Genomic DNA, 19,526 nt, shown 5'->3' with positions numbered 1-19,526 from the left:
TGTACGTGTGTTTAACTTAGGTGAACTAGCCACCCAGTCAAAAAAATTAAAAAGAAAAAAATACTTTAAATATTGTGAGAAGTTGTGGCCAACATTCAACCTAGTGAGTTAAAGATCTACAGGGAGAATAACTGGGAAGAGACAGGAATCTGTCGTTGATTTTTCGTGACTCGTGATGAATATGCTTTCAGGGACTAGTATGTCACTAAACACACTTATCTTCCAGTGGGGAACACAGACAATGTACAAGGTAAATAAATAAAAAGCAAAAGAAGTGGGAACAAGGTCTAAGACAGCGATTCTCAACCTGTGGGCCATGACCCCTTTGGGAGTGGAACGACCCTTTCACAGGGGTTGCCCGATTCACAATAGTAGCAAAATGACAGTTATGAAATAGCAACAAAAATAATTTTATGGTTGGGGGGGGGTCACCACGACATGAGAAACTGTATTAATGGATCGCAGCATTAGGAAGGCTGAGAACCACTGGTCTAAGAGAAGCTAGGAGAGTTGCGATTTTAGAAAGAAGATTTAGGGAAGGCCTCACCAAGACCGTGTCTCCAGTAAAGAGGTGAGAAAATGAGAACTAACTAGACAGACAAAGAAGCATACTTGGCTGAAAGAACGGCACGTACAAAGGAATACCAACAATTACGAGCGTGGTGCAGGATCTGGCAGTGTGGCAGTGTTTTGATGGGCATGGGGTTTCTAAGAGTTAGAGTCAACTGATAGCTGGTATAAAGTACAAATAAAGGACCAAGGAAAAGTGGGTGAATCGATAGCTTCAAGTTTGGGTACTGTCAAAGGACTGTTAGATGTATGGTACTAGAGAGAGTGAGCAGGAAAGATAGAAAGGGGATGGAAGTAGTGGTGGTCAAGAACAGGATGTTTGAGATTGAAATTATAGGGAATTGTGGGGAATGAGAAGTCGAAGTTGAGGTGGGGTGCAGGACACAACCCTGAGAGGAAAAGAAGTCTAGGACCAAGAGGTCAGGTTACATATGGGCAGGGTCATCTATGTAGTTACAGTGACCACCAAGAACTCTAACAAGACTCACATTGGACAGAGTGGCATTGAACTAGAAACTAAAATATGTAAGGGATGAGTGAGACTGACTAAATATTCTAATAAAGAGTACTGGGGTGTGGCATGAGGGAGGGATACAACAAAAAGAGGAAAATCCATCATCACTTAGAATAATCACAGAAGTTAGGAATCTAAGAAAATTTTCTGGTGATAAATTCTATAAACTTTGATGAAAAGGTTTAAAGATATGTATTTTTGGTTTACCATGGCCCAAACTAAATGTGTGCCTACTATTTCATCAAGTATGCTACAAGGTGGATACACATCACCATCACCATCAACAACAACAACAACAACAACAAAGAAACCTGTTTCAAAGCTGGAGGGAAAACGATTCTGATTCAATGGAACCAATTACTTATTAAGGAATTTTCATAATTTTGATTATATGTAATGTCATCTTAAGTGCTGATTTTTTAACTTAACCCCCTACTACTCTTCTACACATGTACACTCAATTGCAAAATCATGTAATGTTTTGAAACATTTTATGTTCTTCAGCGGTACCTTGTAAGGATCCTCAGGATCTACCCAGGCCACATGAAACATATGACGAATTTCCTCTGCAAGTCCAATTCTTGCTCCACTATTGGCTGCTACATAGATGCGTGGGATACCTTCTGCCCTGGCAAGCTCAGAGGCTCTGAGAAACAGCAAATCTTCTTGGGGTCCAAAGGACCCAATTCGGTATGTTATGTCATTGCCAATTACAATGGCATCTCGGCCTTCTGGATATTCAGGACTTTTAAGGGTCATTTTCCAAGCTACCATGCCAATCTGAAAAGACATAAACAAATAAATAAAAGCTCCTTAAAGACAGATCTTGCCCCCACCCCCAGATTCCTTGGCTGTATCGGTGTGTACACAGACAAAGCCTTCATGTAAAGATGCTGTTGTTAGGTGCCATCTAATCGGTTTCGACCCTGTGCACAACAGAAGAAAACATTGACTGGCCCCGTGCCATCCCCACAGTTGTTCCTAGGCCTCGGCCACCGTGTCCGTCCATCTTGTTGAGGGCCTTCCTCTATTTCACTGCCCACCTCCACTTTTCCAAGCACGATGTCCTTCTGCAGAGACTGGTCTCTCCTGACAACATGTCCAAAGTATGTAAAGATATACATTGCTGAAGAGCCAAGTTCCCTGTGGGAAACTAGAAACTACATTTGAGCATACTTCCCTAGATTTTGTTGAGAAAGCTTGTTTACTACATAGTCTGCCATTATTTTAATTCCTTCTTCGAGCGACTCAAGGAAAATGAGGAAACCTATGTCTAAATGGACTCAAGAGATGAATGGAAGAATGTCATGATGCCAGTACTCCCATCTTTCTACACTATCCACTCTCCCAAGACATTATGTTCTGAGATTCCTTCCAGGAAATTTGCATGATATGAGAAAGGAGCAGAAAGAGGATCACCTCTTTTGGACTATTTAACTTTTGTGATCCTCGGTCCTTTTATTATCTCCCAGCATTTATGTAACAGGAATAACAGAAATATAATTTACTAGCTTGCTGCAGATGTCCTCCCCTTTTGCACTAATTTTCTATAGCTCATTGTTGCCCCCTTTGAATAGCTCTCTCCCAGCACAAGAAAACCACAGCATATAAGGAACAAATCTCTTGCTGCATTGTGACCTATGTAAATCTATTTTCTATTCAGGACCAGCACACATGAACAATTAATGAATCAAGACTTGAAGGCAGAGATGGCATGTCTCTTCCAAAACCATCAAACCCCTCCCCTCTTTAAATTCCAAGCTATAAGAACTAGGGGAGACCTGGTGGCACAGTGGTTAAAGCATTCAAATGCAAAACAACAGAAGGTTGGTGATTAGAACCCAACAGTCACTCTACAGAAGAAAGATGTGGCAGTCTGTCTCTGTAGAGATTTATAACCTTAGAAACCCTACGGGGCAGTTCTACTCTATCCTGCAATATCACTGAGTCAGAACCAACTCGGTGGCACTGGGTTTGGTGTTTGATATGAGGACTAGGCAACCCTACTACATGCTTATTTGTGAGTTTCATTTCTTTTCTGTTCGCTCACATACCAGTTATATCTGCAGTTTTTTATGCCTGTCTGTTTCCCCTATACCTGGATAAGTAATGTTTTTCATTCTCTCTCTCTTCCTTTCTGCCTGCCCCCTCCTGCCACTACTGGCCCCCTAACACACAGCCTACCAGATGAGTGTTCTTGGTCCTGCCTAATGGAGCTCAGCCACATCTGAAGCCTTGGTCCCTCATCCCCAGGCTGCTGCATATCACCTCATTGGGGAGCCGGCCATCAAGAAGGGCCATTAACAGATGTAAATAGCAGCATCCCCAGAAAGCCACATGCATCACCCAGACTCAACCGGGCCAGTGATCATAAGCTCTGAGTACACATTCCTCAATCCAATTGCACATCCACTGTAATCAGGTTGGTTGAAGCTTTCCACATAGCTATTTGAGATTCTCCGCATTAAGAAATATATATTTGAAACAGCCACAGATAAATATAAGCTATTTAATATATCATACTATTGGCCAAAAACAAATCAAAATGGATATAATAGAGAGAAACAATCCAATCACCTTCTGAGATAAGGTATTACTCTATCTGCTCATTAAAGACACAGAAAGGAAGGAGAAACACATCATCCAAAGAACAGAGCGCGGATCATTTTGGTTGTGCTTTTTTAAGAAACTAATTAATATATTGCCTGGCTGGGGGTTGGCTGGGGAGGGGGGTAGTTTACTTGCTTGCTCATGTTTATCTCTAACTCAACACACCTTTTATTTTTCAGGAAAGAAAAACCTCTTCCTTTCTACTTTTCTCTAAATGCAATAATAGTAGAAAGATTGGTAGCTAGGAAGATGCACCAAGTTTTATGATCTATAAACCCTAGGTATCGTAGATAAGCTTAAAAACAAGCCCCGAAAAGTCTACTGCAGCATCTGTGTGCTTATGGAAACACCGTGACTATTCCCACACAGGGCAGGAAAATAATACTCTTATTATTATTTTGTTATTACCTTGGGACTGACTTTGTGTTACTTGGACCATCAGTTCAGCAATTGGTCAAGTCATTAAGCTTGCAATATCGACTTGAAATTAGGTGTCAACAGAGCAGCAACAGGAAAACAACTACTCTTTATCAAAGTATTTCCAAAGTGTATTCATAATTGACAACTTCCCTATAAAGTATCATTCTAGAGAGTAAAGTATTACCTTAGTCATAGTGTAGCAAAATTCCTATGGAAAAGACGAAATTTTGGGTGCACAATGGATAAATATTTAAGAAAGCATCTGTTCCTAAATTTACAGTAAAATTTAAATTTTATTGCTTATCAAACAATAGGAAATATAATAATGATATGCTTTGTTGTCATACAAACTCAAATCCAAAACTAGGCCCTATTATTTGTTAACTGTGTGACTTTGAGAAATTTATTACATTTTTCTGTGCTTCAGTGTCTCCCCATTAAAAATTAAGGAACTAATAACTGTGGGTGCGATGATGCTAAATAAGCTACTGGAAGCAGAAATCTATTATATTAACTTCAACATACAAAATTTGCCCTTTTCATTCCTTTCAACCCATCTAAATCTTATCCATTCCAAAAAGGTTCATTCAGATTTCATTTCCTCAGTAAAGCTTTCTCAACTCTAAAGTGATCCCCCTCACTTTCCCAATCTTCTGTTGAAACTAATTTGATAATCAATCACATACTGCCTAGGATTGTGTTTAGCTTGCCACCTAGTCATTTTCTCTCGTACCTAACATGACTCCTATTCATAATAAGGGAGTAGTAAATATTTATTGGTACCCCAGTCATTTCACTTTTTAAAGTAATACTGGGTAAATAGTCAACATCCAAGACTTAGATTATTGCCCAGGATTTATCTCCGGGACACAATTTCATTCTTTAATAAATAATAATAGTTATCATTAACTGAACTTCTAGTATATGCTACATTGTACTAGATGTATGAATAACATTATTAGCAGTTAAGCACTTAGGCTGAGGAATCAGGCTGACTTGGTTCAAATCTCAGTTCTGCTCTTTATTAGTTATACAACCTTCAACAAGTCACTTAACCTTTTATAATCTCATTTTCCAATTACAAAATGAGAATATAGGGCCTTTCTGGAAGGACTTCTGTGAGGTGAACAACATGTTACATTAATACCAAGCCTGGCATAGAAAAATGCTAAAATATTAGCTATGAGTGGTGGAATCAGTAAAATAAGATGAACAAAAACACCTGTGAAGAATACATTCCTCCAAAACAACCAGGTCAGACCAAAACACCAGCATTTGTCCAAAACCAAAGTTCCGAGGTCAGGAAAGATGGGGGAATGAAAAAGGGGTGCCCAGGGAGAAAGTGGGAAGAGTGCCATTACATAAGAAGGATTGTAACTAATGTCTGTCTCTCTGTCTCTCTCTCTCTCTCACACTGCTTAATAAAATAATGTCTGTCTCTCTCTCTGTCTCTCTCTCTCTCTCACACTGCTTAATAAAATAATGTCTGTCTCTCTCTCTCTCACACTGCTTAATAAAATAATGTCTGTCTCTCTCTCTGTCTCTCTGTCTCTCTCACACTGCTTAATAAAAACCGAACTGACATGGAAACATTACCCAAATAACAATGAAATGGTTGAAAAGTAAAATAAAGTTCACACAAGGAGAGATGGTATTTGCTTTACTGGGAAGTAAGGAAAGTGCACATTATTTTAATAAGTATAAAACTAGTGCGATTGTATTTAGTTGACTACAGTATGGAAAGATGAATTCAATCACACCAACACCAAAGACACCTCAAATGCAATGTGTGATCCTGGAAAGAGAACATTATTGGGAAATCTGGTGAAACCCAAACGAAGCCTGGAGTTGATTTAATGGGATAGGACCAGTATTAATTTCTTAGTTCTGATAATAGTACCGTGATTATATAAGATGGTAATATTACGGGAGGGAATCCATCGGTCATGCAAATGATTAATCACTCAACTACTACCCAAAAGGGTGGTGATTTCAACTTGGCTTCTGAAAGCACTAGGCAGCAGTTGGGTTGTCATGAGTCAGGATCTACTCAATAGCAACTAACAACGTTAGGAGAAATGAAAAGGGTATGAGACATGTTTCTCCATATTTTCCATAAATATAAAAATTATCCACCCCCAAATTATTCCAAAATGAAAACTCATAGAAATTATTTGGTGGTGAGAAGTCCACTGGCTGGTGGGGGGGTTGGGGAGGTCTTAAGTATTACATGCAATCTTGTAAATTACTAACTTTTCCGTGTCTCAAGTTTTCTCGTTAGTAATAACTACCTATGGCATAGTCTCATTGTGAGGACTAAATACATATTAAGCCCTAGAATAGTACGTGGACATATAGTAAGTGTTTAATAAGTATTATAATTCCATATACATTAATAAAAAAACATGCTTAAGAAACAAACAGAAAGGGAAATAAGGGAAAATGAGATAATAACTAGAATGAGACCCCCCCCCAAACTTGTGTTTATGTTAATTGTTAGCTTTAAAATTTTATAAATTAAATTTAGCTGAGATGATAAGGGTGATGGGAAATATGGATATGAATAGGAATTACAGCTGTACAATATGAACATAATGTTGCTGACTTGTCTACATTAAAAAATGTTGAAATGACAAAATTTTGTTTTACACACACACACACACACACACACACACACACACACATCCCACATTAAAAAAAAGAAGAAGAAGAAAGAAAAGCCTGAAAAACAATGACTATTCAATGCCTCTTCACTGGGTGATGAGTATATGGGAATTTACATTTTTATCTCTAGTGTATGTTTGAACATGTCCACAGTAAAACAATTTTTATATGGATGAAAAAAACCTCACCAGCCTAATGAATTTCCCATACTTTGGAGGAACTGATTCAGGTTTCAGTCATACTTTAACAGATGATGTTTATATAAAATTAGAAATAAACACTTGGAAATTTAAACATCACCTTTAAGAGAAGAATATCAAACATTTTCTTAATTTGCTGGGGCTATCAGGTTAGGCTCTTTTTTAATACATGTATTTATATATATATGAAGTACTATGCTATTGATGGGGTAGAATATAAACACATGTACATATAGGTTTATATAATATTAATATCTTTACCTGAGAAGTAACTGCACTTCAGTTGTTTTTCTGGTCTGATGGTTAAATACATATTTATATTTTTAAAGTCAATATTTGTACAATAGACAGGAATAGTGCCTATCAGCTAAATACATATTTAGGCCTGTACCACATGTATTACAAACATGTACTAAAGTAGAAAGCTTATATTTATACAGAGCCTTTCATCTTGAAGGGGCTAAAGAGCTTTACAAACATATGCACATAATGACACATTTGCACTGATAGGCAGGCAAGGTATCAATTCACCCACTGCTCGATTTCTTCCAGCAGTCCTGGCTAGGAACACAGGGTGTCAACAGATGCAGGCCTGTAACCGCTGCAGAGACGTGGGACACAGCGATGCACGCTGTGATGCACAGCCTCGGCGACAGAGCTTTCAACTTGAGAACAGCAATGGCTCTCCTCCGGTACAGAAGCGCTCGGCCACTTCCAGCTTTGTGCTTTAAAATTATTCTCTACTAAACTCAACTAATCACTTGACAAAATTGAATTTGATACTGGAAATGGTTTCTGAATGCAAAATACTTTGATGATAAAAAACTAGGTTAAAAAAAAGCTTCCCCCTGCCCTTGGTAGAAAAAAAAATTCAAGAAAAATGGTTCAAAATATTTTATCTAAGAATAGCTTTGTCTCAGAGGATTGGGCCATGACTTCAGATGACATCCATATTTGTCCCCGCCCCCCTCCCATTTAATTAGGGCACTGTAAGTTTTCTAGTCAAATCAACTCATTGTAGATGGTTCTATATATATTATACACATAATGGAGATTTTTACCTGGGAAATTGTGCAGCCACTATAAAAGTATATGAAAGAGCAACTGTGTGACTAGAAATGAGAAATGTGACAATCATTGATTCTACTTAAGCCCAAACTGCCCTGTGTAGTAGCCAAAAAAATAGCAAGGGAAATCCTGTCACTGAGTGGTCCTTCATTTTCCCTTTTCTCTCTAATGGTTTATCCAGGGGGACCCTGGTGACAATGACCCTCCAGGATTACAGAATACAAGGGTCTGAAAGGCTGAGGAAGCAACAAAATGGCAACATGTAGCCTGAAGGGGGCTTGTGAGCTCATAGTTCAGTGAGTCTCCGATAAGGCTTTTTGACATTAGAAGTGTCCCCATCAACTTTCCTGATCCCTGCCTCTCTAAGTCACTAACTAACCACGTGGTCCTAGGTACCCACTGCATATTATATTTGTGTTAAGACAGCCATAAGAGATTTTTTTTCATAAGTGATTTTTAAAGTTAATAAATCATAGCTTCTTTTTCATAATTGAAGGTTTCAATCAGCAATTTCTTAGGTTTAGGGTTATGAACCTAAAATAATATTCTTAAGGTGAAAAAGGGGAAAGTTACAAAGAGTGAGAATAAGTACAAATAAATGTGTGCTTTCCTAATACAAGTACTGAGGCGTGCTGGTGGTGCAGTGTTTAAAGTGCTCAGCTGCAAACAGAGATGTGGTTGGAGCCCACCTGCCACTGCACCCATCAAGATTTACAGCCTTGAAAAAACCTATGGAACGGCGCTACTCTGTCCTATAATGTTGCTAGGAGTTGGAACTGACTTGATGGCAATGAGTTTGTTAAGGGTTAATACAAATTATATGGAGAAAAACATTTCTAGGGCCATAGTCTGATTCTGGGATAAACATGCTTGCTTGAGGAGGAGGGAGAAGGGAGTGGGGAGGAGAAAGCAAGCAGTCTTATTTAACTGTTTTTATGTGGGTAAAATGATTTGTGCCACTGTATTTCCATAAGAAGTGGGACCATTATTTTCCTGTAGAAACACATTTGGTTTGAAAAGTATCACTGGACAGGACGTGAAAATCAAACCAAATGAATTATTCACAACCTCCGATCAGAGGTGATCATTATTTCTGATGCTCCAAACAGTGATTAGGATTCTGCCCTAAGATGTCATTTTCTCACTGAGTAACACCAGCAATAGAGAGAGGCATTATCTATCTACCCATATATGTATTTTTTTTCTCCTGGGAGGATCTTGGTTTAATGTTACTATAACAGATACTAAAAACATGGTAATATTAACATTTATTCTGATGGTGCCCATAAATGCCATTAGTCTGACACCAAGTGTCAACACTAATCATGACCCAAAATTAACACTGAAATTGACATCAGCATTAATTGTACTATCAGTGTGGGTGGAATGTGCAAGCACACACACAGGCACTTTTCAAAGCTGCTATCATTGCCACAGGAACAACACTGCTATGCTCAACAAAGAAATGTGAAGAGAAAGCCAAGGAATAAAACGTTGTATGTCAGGGTGTGAGAAGTATGCATCAATGCTAACTATGCTGTGGGAAGCAGAGACACCTTTCTCACAACTCTCCTCTTTGAGATGAACTGTAGTGACTTTTCTATAAATGCTTAAACACAGCTTAGACTTTGGCTGAGATGTTAAAACTTGATTTGTTATTTTTCTTGCTAAAAAGCTTAGAATTTTTATAGCCAAACCTCCAATAGCTATTGCTCTAAACTCACTAATGTTAAGATCACCACCCTGCAAAGCCCTGGAGCAGCAATACAAAGAATCTCAGTTCGTCAGAGTCAACAGGGACCTAGTGATCATCTACATAAGAGATGAGAGAACAGAGATCCAGAAAGAAGGATTTTGAACTTGAGCTCCTTTTCATACACATAACAAAATGTTATGGAATATTAAATCTGCACTTTTAACTAGATACCACAGAGAATAATTAAATAGTAATTTTAACTCATGATAGATTCTCGTGACAGGCATATTTGATTAAAATATCAGAAAATGTTTGCCCTTAAAACATATTGTTTTTTTTAAGCCAAACGGTAATGCAATATGTAGCTTAGCCTTCACCATTCAGAAAATTCATGCAAGAAAAAATGTCACTGCCTTTCCATATTGCATTATCCGTCTTATATTATATCCCACTGCATAGTGTTGTATGATCACATAAAAGAGCTCAAAACAATTTTCTTAACAGCTGAAAAACTCTTATTTTTTTCACGCTTGGATAATTCAAGAACGACTGAACAAATTTGCCCCACCTTTGTAAAAGGCGATAGAAGAGTAAAAAATAACATTTCACAGCAAAAAACTTTCATCCCAGAAATGTTACCAAAGACTGGAAACAATAATTTTGAACAGGGAAATTGTCCCTCCTTGTAATATTTATATAAATGAAACCGCAGTGATTTTACATACACACACACATTTAATAAGTACATCACATTTTAAAAACACATGCAATAGAGCACATACAAGTCAGTGGTACTTGAGAAATGGGGCACAGGATTAATTGGTTGATATGGAAATTAACCAAGTTGGCCTACTCTAGGTCCAGAGGCTTTGCCCATTAATCATTTGAACGAATGTTGAACTCTGATGCTCCATGTTACACCTCATTCTCTGGTGTCATCTGTCCCTGTCCTAATGTTCATGATTGCCTCTAGTTGGAGCTGTAAAGTCCCTTGACATAGGACACTATACCACATTCTTTTACTGTAAAATCTCAAACCTTAAGACATGTACAAAAATGTTGGCAAGTACATCCTTTTATTTAAAAGGTATCTCTAAGATTTACTCTTGAAGAAACAAAGGAGCCTCCACAAACGTTTTAGAATGCCAATGGATGCATTAGGATTTTCAAAGTCAATCAAGTTTACTGGGTCTTGCTTTGCTACCAATGAACATGGGTAAAAATACTAACAAACCTGATGAAAACATCTCCAACACCAATAACTGTCAGTCAGAAGGAATTCAAAACACTCACTCCAAAAGAACATTATTAGAAATTCATTAGAGGGAATTTCAGGATAGGAAAATATGTCTTTCAAAATTAGTCTCAATATTTTTCTAATGGTGGATCCAACATTGGTTGTGAAGAATGTTTTATAAAAATATTTGCAGCCGAATATGCTCACATAGAATAAAGTTAATAAAGAAACACATAATTTAAAATAAAACTATCTTACTAGATGTTACATAATTCTTACTGTATTTGTAAGTCTTATCTTGCTAGCCCTGAAAGAATTCAAAACTGGTTTTCTAAAGCCCTTGATAAAAAATAAGGCAAACACAAAATATAGATATGTACGTATAATGAATGCTACACAAGCTTTTCTGCTGAGGATCTCAAAGCATTTATAAACATACTCCGATCTTCAAGGATAGACTGGTGGCAAGGACCACTACTCTCTTTTTTTATTAGTTGAACAATTAATGTACAGACCATGGCCCTATTTTTGAGATCTGCATTTCCCAAAAGTTGTTTCAGAGCTCAGCTTTGGTATATGAATATATTTCTCTTCAAGATGTACGTAAAAGACTGACACTGACTCAATTTCTACACCCAGCGTGAAATAAAAGCACACAGTAAAGTACATCCAAATTAGCTTCACATTGTAGGCTTTGACCGAGCAAAACAATGCATAACAATCTAATGACAAACTAGGAAAATATATGAGTTCTAGGTTCGTGATAAATAGGCCTTCCTTGATGTAAGTCTAGCAACACACAGATTCTCTCCAGTCCCAGGAGCCCTTTGTGGTAAGTGTTTGGCTACTAACTGAAAGGTTGGCAGTTTGAATTCACCAGCCACTCCTCAGGAGATAGACGTGGAAGCTAGTGCTGGAAACCCTATGAGACAGTTCTGTTTTATAGGGATATTATGAATGGGCAATAACTTAGTGGAAAGAGGTGCTTCGTTTGATTCTGTTTTGAGGAAGGAGTTCCTCTAGTCAGAGAATTTCAGATCATACTGGGTCCTACTAAAATTCAAGTCCATGATAATTCAAACAATTTCTTTGAGGATATGAAAATGTCAGCCAAGTGAATGAAGTAAGACAGTGAGTCATAGTGGTCCTAAAAAAAAGAAAAGAAAAAAAAAAGAAGAGGTTTCTTGGTGTGTGTGTGTGTGGGGTGAGGGGGAAGGCTGTCCCTGGAAGGAGCCCCAATGGCACAGTGGTTCCGCAATAGTGGTTCTGCAAGGCCAGCAGTTAGAAACCACCAGCCCTCCAAGGGAGAAAAGACAGGGCTTTCTACTCCCATAGAGTTACAGTCTCAGAAACACACAGGGGCAGTTTCACCGTGCCCTAATAGGGTGTTAAGAGTCCTTGTGCTGCTGTGTGTTTGGTTTGGGTTTCAGGGCTACCTGGCGGCACTGCTGGGTAAGCATGAGATGATAACTGCAAGATCGGCGTTGAGCCCACCAGCTACTCCACAGAAGAAAGAAGACGAGGCTGTCTGTTCTTGTAAAGACTGACAAAGCCTCAGAAACCCTCGATGAACTGAAACAGACTTGATGGCACCAGGTTTGGGGTTTGGATTAAGAGGTCTAACTTTCAAAGTAGATCTGATCATATCAACACAACTTTCTTTATCCACTAAATGTTTCTCTTTGGTACTCAAAGATTTCAAAGGATTATAGCAACGTATAAATGAGAAATACAATGAGAACTGTACAAATTGTTCAAGCTGATTGGTAGGTATAGGGGTATTTGTCATGTTTACTATAAGTCTGAAATGTGTGTGTGTGTGTGTGTGTGTATCTCTCAAAGGAAAGCTATGCTTTGGTGGTATCAGCCATCAGTACACTGCCAATCATCGACAATTAAACATGGGCATATTGGTAGAGTTCAACGCTTCTAGAACTGAATTCCTCATTCTCACCATCCTTATAATTTCTCTGAAGAACACAGAGCAAAACTAAATCCAAAATACTGGATAGCAGAATAGTCTTTCAACCGTGCCTATATTCCTTTTGTCTTCCTTCAATTATCCTTATCCCCAAAACATGTTTCCTCTAAAAATATGTACAGCCACAGTGTAGAGTTCAACAGATCCTTACCCAAAGAATTAAAAATGCAATTACATATTGTGAAGAACATTCAGCAAAGCCCACCACATCAGGTAAACGGGGGAGGAGGGGAGGAATACTTTACTACCAGGTCCTAGAGGCCAGTTTGAATGCTAGTTGCTGAGAAGGAAAAACCCTGACACCTAGTGACCATCTGAAAAAATGAAGCCCAGAGGCAACATCGTTCTCAAGTCTGGTTGCTGGTATGGAGGTGGCCATCAAATAGCATTCCACTTGAAATATTACCAGTACTTGTCTCTTAGAAAAATTTTAAGGTGAAAAAAATTAATGCCATGCAATAATTTCAGTCTCTGATTACCGATCCTTTTTCTGGATTATATCCTTTTCTGGATTATAATCCTTTTCAAATTATAATAACTGCTTCTAGAAACAGCTCCTTTTCTGTTTTCTTTAAACACACACACACACACACACACACACACACACACACACACCTTTTTATTGTGAATTAGGTAGAGGTTTACAGAGTAGATCCATTTTTTCTTGTTTCTTTCCAAGAGTTTTCTTGATATAATATTCATATATACATTTCCATGGTTAAATCACTTTTTTGGGGTCAAGAAGTTACTTTTATTTATTTATAAATCATTTTATCGGGGGCTAGTACAAGTCTTATCACAATCCCTACATACATACATTGTGTCAAACACATTTGTACATTTGTACATCACCATTCTCAAAACATTAAAAAGAGCGGTTGCTTTCCTTGTAACACCAGTAATGGGAAGGAAGTTCACCTTGTAAACTTTGTTTGGAAGTGCTAAGGAAAACAGGATATTTCTACCCACCCTAAAGTTACTATAATAATTGCCTTTCTATCCTATCTTTCATCACTGCCCAGTTTAGAGATTCCTGACCTAGTTTACAAAGCTGTTATGAGGAAATAAAAAGAATACCACTAATAACTTGTTTTGGAACAAATAAGAACAGTCTCAAGAAGGGTAGTGTTTTCTTGGTCTTACCAGGCAGAGTTAAGTTGTTCTCTGTCAAGTCTGTTACAGCTCTTGGCCTGATTTTAGTCTAAGCCTTTTAATAATGGGATTTAGCGTGAAAAGCAGCTGCAATGGATGTGAACTGTTACTCAATATATTCCCACCTACAATTTCATCTTCCACCAAGTGATCCAAACAGGTTAGCAAAGTGGCAGGAAAATGAAAACAATTCCTCCAAAATGAAGAAGAAGTGCAGAACTGTTGGTGAGCTGCATTTCTTCTGTCGAGGCTCAACAGTGCACATTCATCTAGCTGTGTTTTTACATTTAGTGCCAACAGTGTAGGATCACAGCAAGTGAAAATGAAATCAATGTAGTCCAAGTTGCAATCACATTTTCCTAAATTTTTACATTGGAAACTACATTTTTAAAAATCTGAAAGAAAAAAAACCCTAAGCAAAACTCTGAGGAGCTATTTGCAAGTAAAAGTTAACGGGTTTGGCCTGGGTCTTTCTTAATTCTTCCACTCTAAATTCATACTAAATGCAATGCCATTGAAATCTGACAATAAGAAAAATGTTTCTCCTAAATCTTTCACCGTGCCTTAGTTATTTCTTCAGTCATAGCTTCCTTTACTTGGAAGGGACAACTAGGAAAATAGAAAGGAGAAAGTACCTAACACTGTATCAGAAAATCTCTCTTTCTCCTGTCTCTAAAATACAGTCGCCAATGTTCAAAATGCAGGGCACATCTCTGCTGAAACAGCCAATATTCTTCCTCAAATGGCAAACATGTTACCTAAAACTAAATGGAACTGAATTGTTCCAAATCCCGGTTCCATCACCATTTTACCTATTTACTGTCCTAGAAAAAAACAGCAAGGAAAGCCTGGCCATCCATATAGCTGATGGTCTGATAAGTACAGGCTTTCTGCCTTTGATAGTAGGAGTAAGCCTCTCAATTCATGGGAAAACTCTGTGGGAATCCCTGTTTCACCCTTCTTCCTTATATCCATGTGCCAGCTTTGAAACCCAGACACTCCAGTCCTTCATCCCCCAGGATGACCTCGCACAGCCATCACCTTTGGAGAACACCACACTGTGAGGATTTAGTGTCTACATAGTGTCGACACGTTTACATTGCGCCCTGGCTCTCGGGATATTAACAGTGCAGTTTTTACTTTTCAAATACAGCTATTTTTCAAGGCGCTGTTCAGATGCCCATTCTCTTTGGGACAGCATGAGCTCTTTTCTTCTGCAAACCATTCTTGGGGTAAGTAATATGTAGAGTGCCAGGCTTGTGACAAACTTGTCTCTTTGGCGAAAGAAAATTAAACTGCACTAGTTGAAAGTTAACTTGCCCTGATATAAAGTTGGGCTCAGCATGAAGACATACATCCTACTGACACCTCGTCAGCTCTTAGACGTTAACTGTCCCTCAGAGTTCAGACTGCTGAAACTGCATCCTTAGAGTGGTCAGTCTCTTAGTGGATATGCTCCATTGTATGCTCATGCTACTGGTAAGACAGTTTGAGCTAATGCCCCCACCTCATTCTTGTCCTGCAGCGCCCTATTATCTAGTTAGCTAAGGCCATTCAATGACTTCTCCAGCCATCCTGGGCATTAGTCACTAACTACTCACAAAAGAACATCAGTCTCACTCAAAGACTCAGAAACAGCAAGCTAACACTCGGCCTGCAGCCTAGTCAATCATCTGAAGAAAAATAATAGAGAACAAAAACCAGGCAACTAAGCAGGAAAAAGTACAAAGCAAAAAGAAACTGAGAACTGACAAAAAGCAAAAAGAGAAGCCATTTCTGAAAAACAACAAGTTTTCTAGGTTTCAAGTTTTAATACATGCTAGGCAAAGGAAAATGTATAACCCGCACACTGAGCTCACTCCCAACAACACTCCCACACAGCTGGTTAAGACACCTCTTTTCTTCCGAGATGTGTTAGGTCTTAAAAGGGTTAAAAAAAACCTTTAATTTTTTATTCCTTTTTTTCTGTGTGTGTGCACGCGCGCGCACACGCGCTCAAGTGTGTGTGGTCTTTGGGTACAAAGTCCCGTATAATAAGACTATTTGTATTCATACTGGCAGAGTAAACACTACATGTTCATGCCTAGGCAGCTCTGTGCTTGTAATTTCAGCAAGAACAGAGCTCTGTCCCTCTGGGACTTCACTATTCCCCCAGTCTCCATTCGCTCAAACACAGAATGAGAGCAGAGAGAAAGCAGGAGAGAACGATCATGGCAAGAGGTTTCACATAGGATGGTAGCTAGCGTTCATGTGGCCAAAAATCTCATTTTGTGTTTTAATTACATTAGTTAAAACCCTTTCCCCCTCACCCATGTTCACAAGGGTGCCCCTTCCAGCCCTGAAGACTATACTGGCTAAGGATTCAGAATTTAAGAGCAGCACAAAGAAGCTTTTCTTGGCTGTACTCATCCTCTCTAGTCAGAATTCCATGCGCTCTCCTTCCCTATCCTCGTGTCTGCAATTCGTCAAGATGTTGGATTAGAATATCTCCTATACGTCTGATTTCCTCCATCTGGTCTGATGATTAAATCCATCTCAATTCCAAATCATTTACTGTTGGTATTTACCGGTACACTTATACACAGTCATATTTTGGGGGAGAGAAAGAAAAGACAGAAAACAAAATGGGAGAAAAAAACAAACAAACAAATCCAGCATTGTCTACAAATGGCTTACCCAGTCTGATATGATGAATACCCAAACAAGTAAAGTGACTCTAAAGAGTGAGATTTATCTAAGGATCATAAGATTGAAACAAAAATCATCTTTCAAGTTTTGTTACTATTGTCTATTGGTGCAAATAGTTGAACACTTGACTGTGAGCTTAAAGGCTGGTAATTAGTACCTACCCAGAGGGGTCTTGGAAGACAAGCCACAATTGGTTGTCTGCTTCGAAAAGGAAGCAGCCTTGAAACCCCTAACGAGCAGCTCTACTCTCAACACACAGGGTCGCCATGAGTCACAATCAACTTGACAGCAACTAACGAGAGCAACAGGAAAAGACTCCAAAGACAGAAAATGAATTTATGGATACTCATCCAAAAAAGTGTCTCCGTTACTTTTTTAGGTTTAAATAACTAGGTTCATAAGAGCAACAGATCAAGTGAATTGAGCATGGAAACTATACCCCAAAATGCATATTAACAGTGCAAATAAGCACCAAAATAAAGAAAACACCAAAGCAAAAGAAATTATTATATAAAATTTCAAACATATACTAAAATAGAGAAACCAGTATCAACCCATGACCAAACTTGTTTTATCTATATCTCTATAGAAAACCAAACCAAACTCAGTGTCATTGAGTCAATAGTGACTCATAGAGTAGAACTGCCCCTGTGAGTTTCCAAGACCATAACTGTTTATGGGAGTAAAACGTCCTGTCTTTCTCCTAAGGAGCAGCTGATGGTTTTGAACTGCCAACCTTATGGATCATAGCCTAATGTGTAACCACTTACACCACCAAATCAGAAACCAAACTCACTGTCATCAGTTCAATGCTGACTCATAGCAAACCCTTATGGGTTTCTGAGACTATGACTTCACCGGAGTAAAAAGCCCAAACTTTAGGTGTTGCTGGTTTGAACTGCGGACCACAGGGATTCTAGCACAACATGTAACCACACCACCACCAGAGCTCCTATATTCCTGTTATAGACCCCACATTTTGAAACAAATCATAGACCGCAGATCATTTAGTTTGTAAATCTTTTTATATTATTCTGTTTTTATAAAGCAAAATGTTAATACCATTATCATATCTGGGGAAAAAACCAACACCAAAACCAAAATACTATTAATAATTAAATAGATAACTATTCCCCAATATCCAATTGATGTTATTTCTCTTTTTAAGGAATTCTACCAGCAACATTACCACGTGGCCTGTGCTACTTCGGTCTTAATAAATACTGTTTAATATCCATTTCCATAGAAAGCTGGTACTGCTAAACACAGAGACAAAAAAGAGGAGTGGGGAGGATTCAACTACTTGCCTCATTTCCTCCTGGAAGCCTGTTCATGTGGACCAGCTGACCTTGATCATCCAGTACCAGCTCAGTATATGTCAGCATGTCAGAAGGCAGTGGTGGTGGTGGAAGGAATGCTTGAGTAGACATAGATTCCCAGAGTTTGATCAGGGACTAATTGAGGGAAGATTTTGATTAATCAGTTCAATTAACATTTCAATATTGACAACAATAATGATTGGGCCAATCTGGTTGGCTCTACCCACCTCACCCCCACCCCCAGAGTTCTGCTTAAAATCTAAGTATTTGACTAAGTTATCTAGATCCTGTTCTCATTTTACTCTTGCTAGAAATCAGGCATGTTTCTCACATGCCTGAACGATTCCAAGTCAGCACGAGAGCCTTGATAAACACAACAGACTTAGCTATATGCTAGGCATTTAAAAAACAGAACAAGTAGGTGGCATAAACTCCTGCTAAAGAAAAAGGAAAAAAATCCAGAGAAACTTGGCCAGAAGTGACAGGAAGTGAGTGCAAGACAGAGAAAATACAGGAAGTCAAGATCAAAACTTTTACTAGAAGGTCAGAGGAAGCATCCTCCTCTTCCTAGTATCTTTTCATAACTATAGGCTCACATATATGAATGGCTTTATATAAATGTATGGATATATTCAGTTCCAATTTGAGAAAACAAGGCACATTCCACCTTAAAAACATCATGATTTGTCTCAACAACATATAAACAAATCACTGCTGAAGTGGTAACCGGCTCAGTTCCTTTTTTGCTTTTGTTAAAGCAACATTTAAAGCTCAAATGACTCATGTATACCTACATGTCTTAGTCATTGTGTCTATGTCTATCATATAGGAAGCTCGCATAGAATGGAATTTTCAATTATAACAATGGCATTAGGGAACAAACTGAACAATACTACAATGATAAAAAAATGAGAAAAGTCACTATCTTTCAAGAGGTGGAACTTGTATGTAAACAAGTAGTTACACAAAAGGAATTTCTTCTATTTGTAATATAGGAATTATAGACTACATAATGCAACATGTATTGCTTTATTCAAATTCAAATGTGGTAATATTGGTGACTATTTACTAGATTTGGAAAAATCCTACATTCATAAATTGTTTTATTGAACCAAATTCAGTATTCCTTTGATACCTTACTCTTTATGTGCTATATTCTTTGCTTTTATATACTTTTCTTGCCTCCTAGTGATGGAAGAAGTCTGCAGCACAGGGGTTTCACCACACAGATCAAAGAAAGTTAGGGTCATATAGAAGATAATATTCGTAATGTCATATTTTCTCATGCTAGTTGTTCTGTTCTATCATCTACAAAAGAACTGACACTTTTAACTGTGTACCATGAACTTTTTATCCATGTGTATATGTTATTACTTTGATTCTTACATTATCATAGGCTATCAGCTA

At 38.2% G+C, this 19,526-nt stretch overlaps 1 protein-coding gene across 9 annotated transcripts in view; it reads right to left on the bottom strand.

Annotated features, from left to right (window-relative positions):
- Positions 1–19,526, bottom strand: part of ACACA (acetyl-CoA carboxylase alpha) — a 332,267-nt gene that overhangs the window by 73,522 nt on the left and 239,219 nt on the right. For all 9 annotated transcript variants that reach the window (XM_045299999.1, XM_045299998.1, XM_045300000.1 and 6 more), the window contains 2 exons: positions 18,108–18,254; positions 1,595–1,864 (listed from right to left, as the gene is read on the bottom strand). In XM_045299999.1, the coding sequence (XP_045155934.1) occupies positions 1,595–1,864; positions 18,108–18,254 (417 nt within the window). The remainder of the gene's footprint in view (positions 1–1,594; positions 1,865–18,107; positions 18,255–19,526) is intronic.

The sequence above is a fragment of the Echinops telfairi genome, unplaced genomic scaffold (genome assembly GCF_000313985.2).
Source record: "Echinops telfairi isolate 266 unplaced genomic scaffold, ASM31398v2 ScPeMD7_7458;HRSCAF=8496, whole genome shotgun sequence".
NCBI lineage: Eukaryota > Metazoa > Chordata > Mammalia > Afrosoricida > Tenrecidae > Echinops > Echinops telfairi.
The sequence above is the reverse complement of the archived record's forward strand: the minus strand, read 5'-3'. Positions and strand labels throughout refer to the sequence as shown.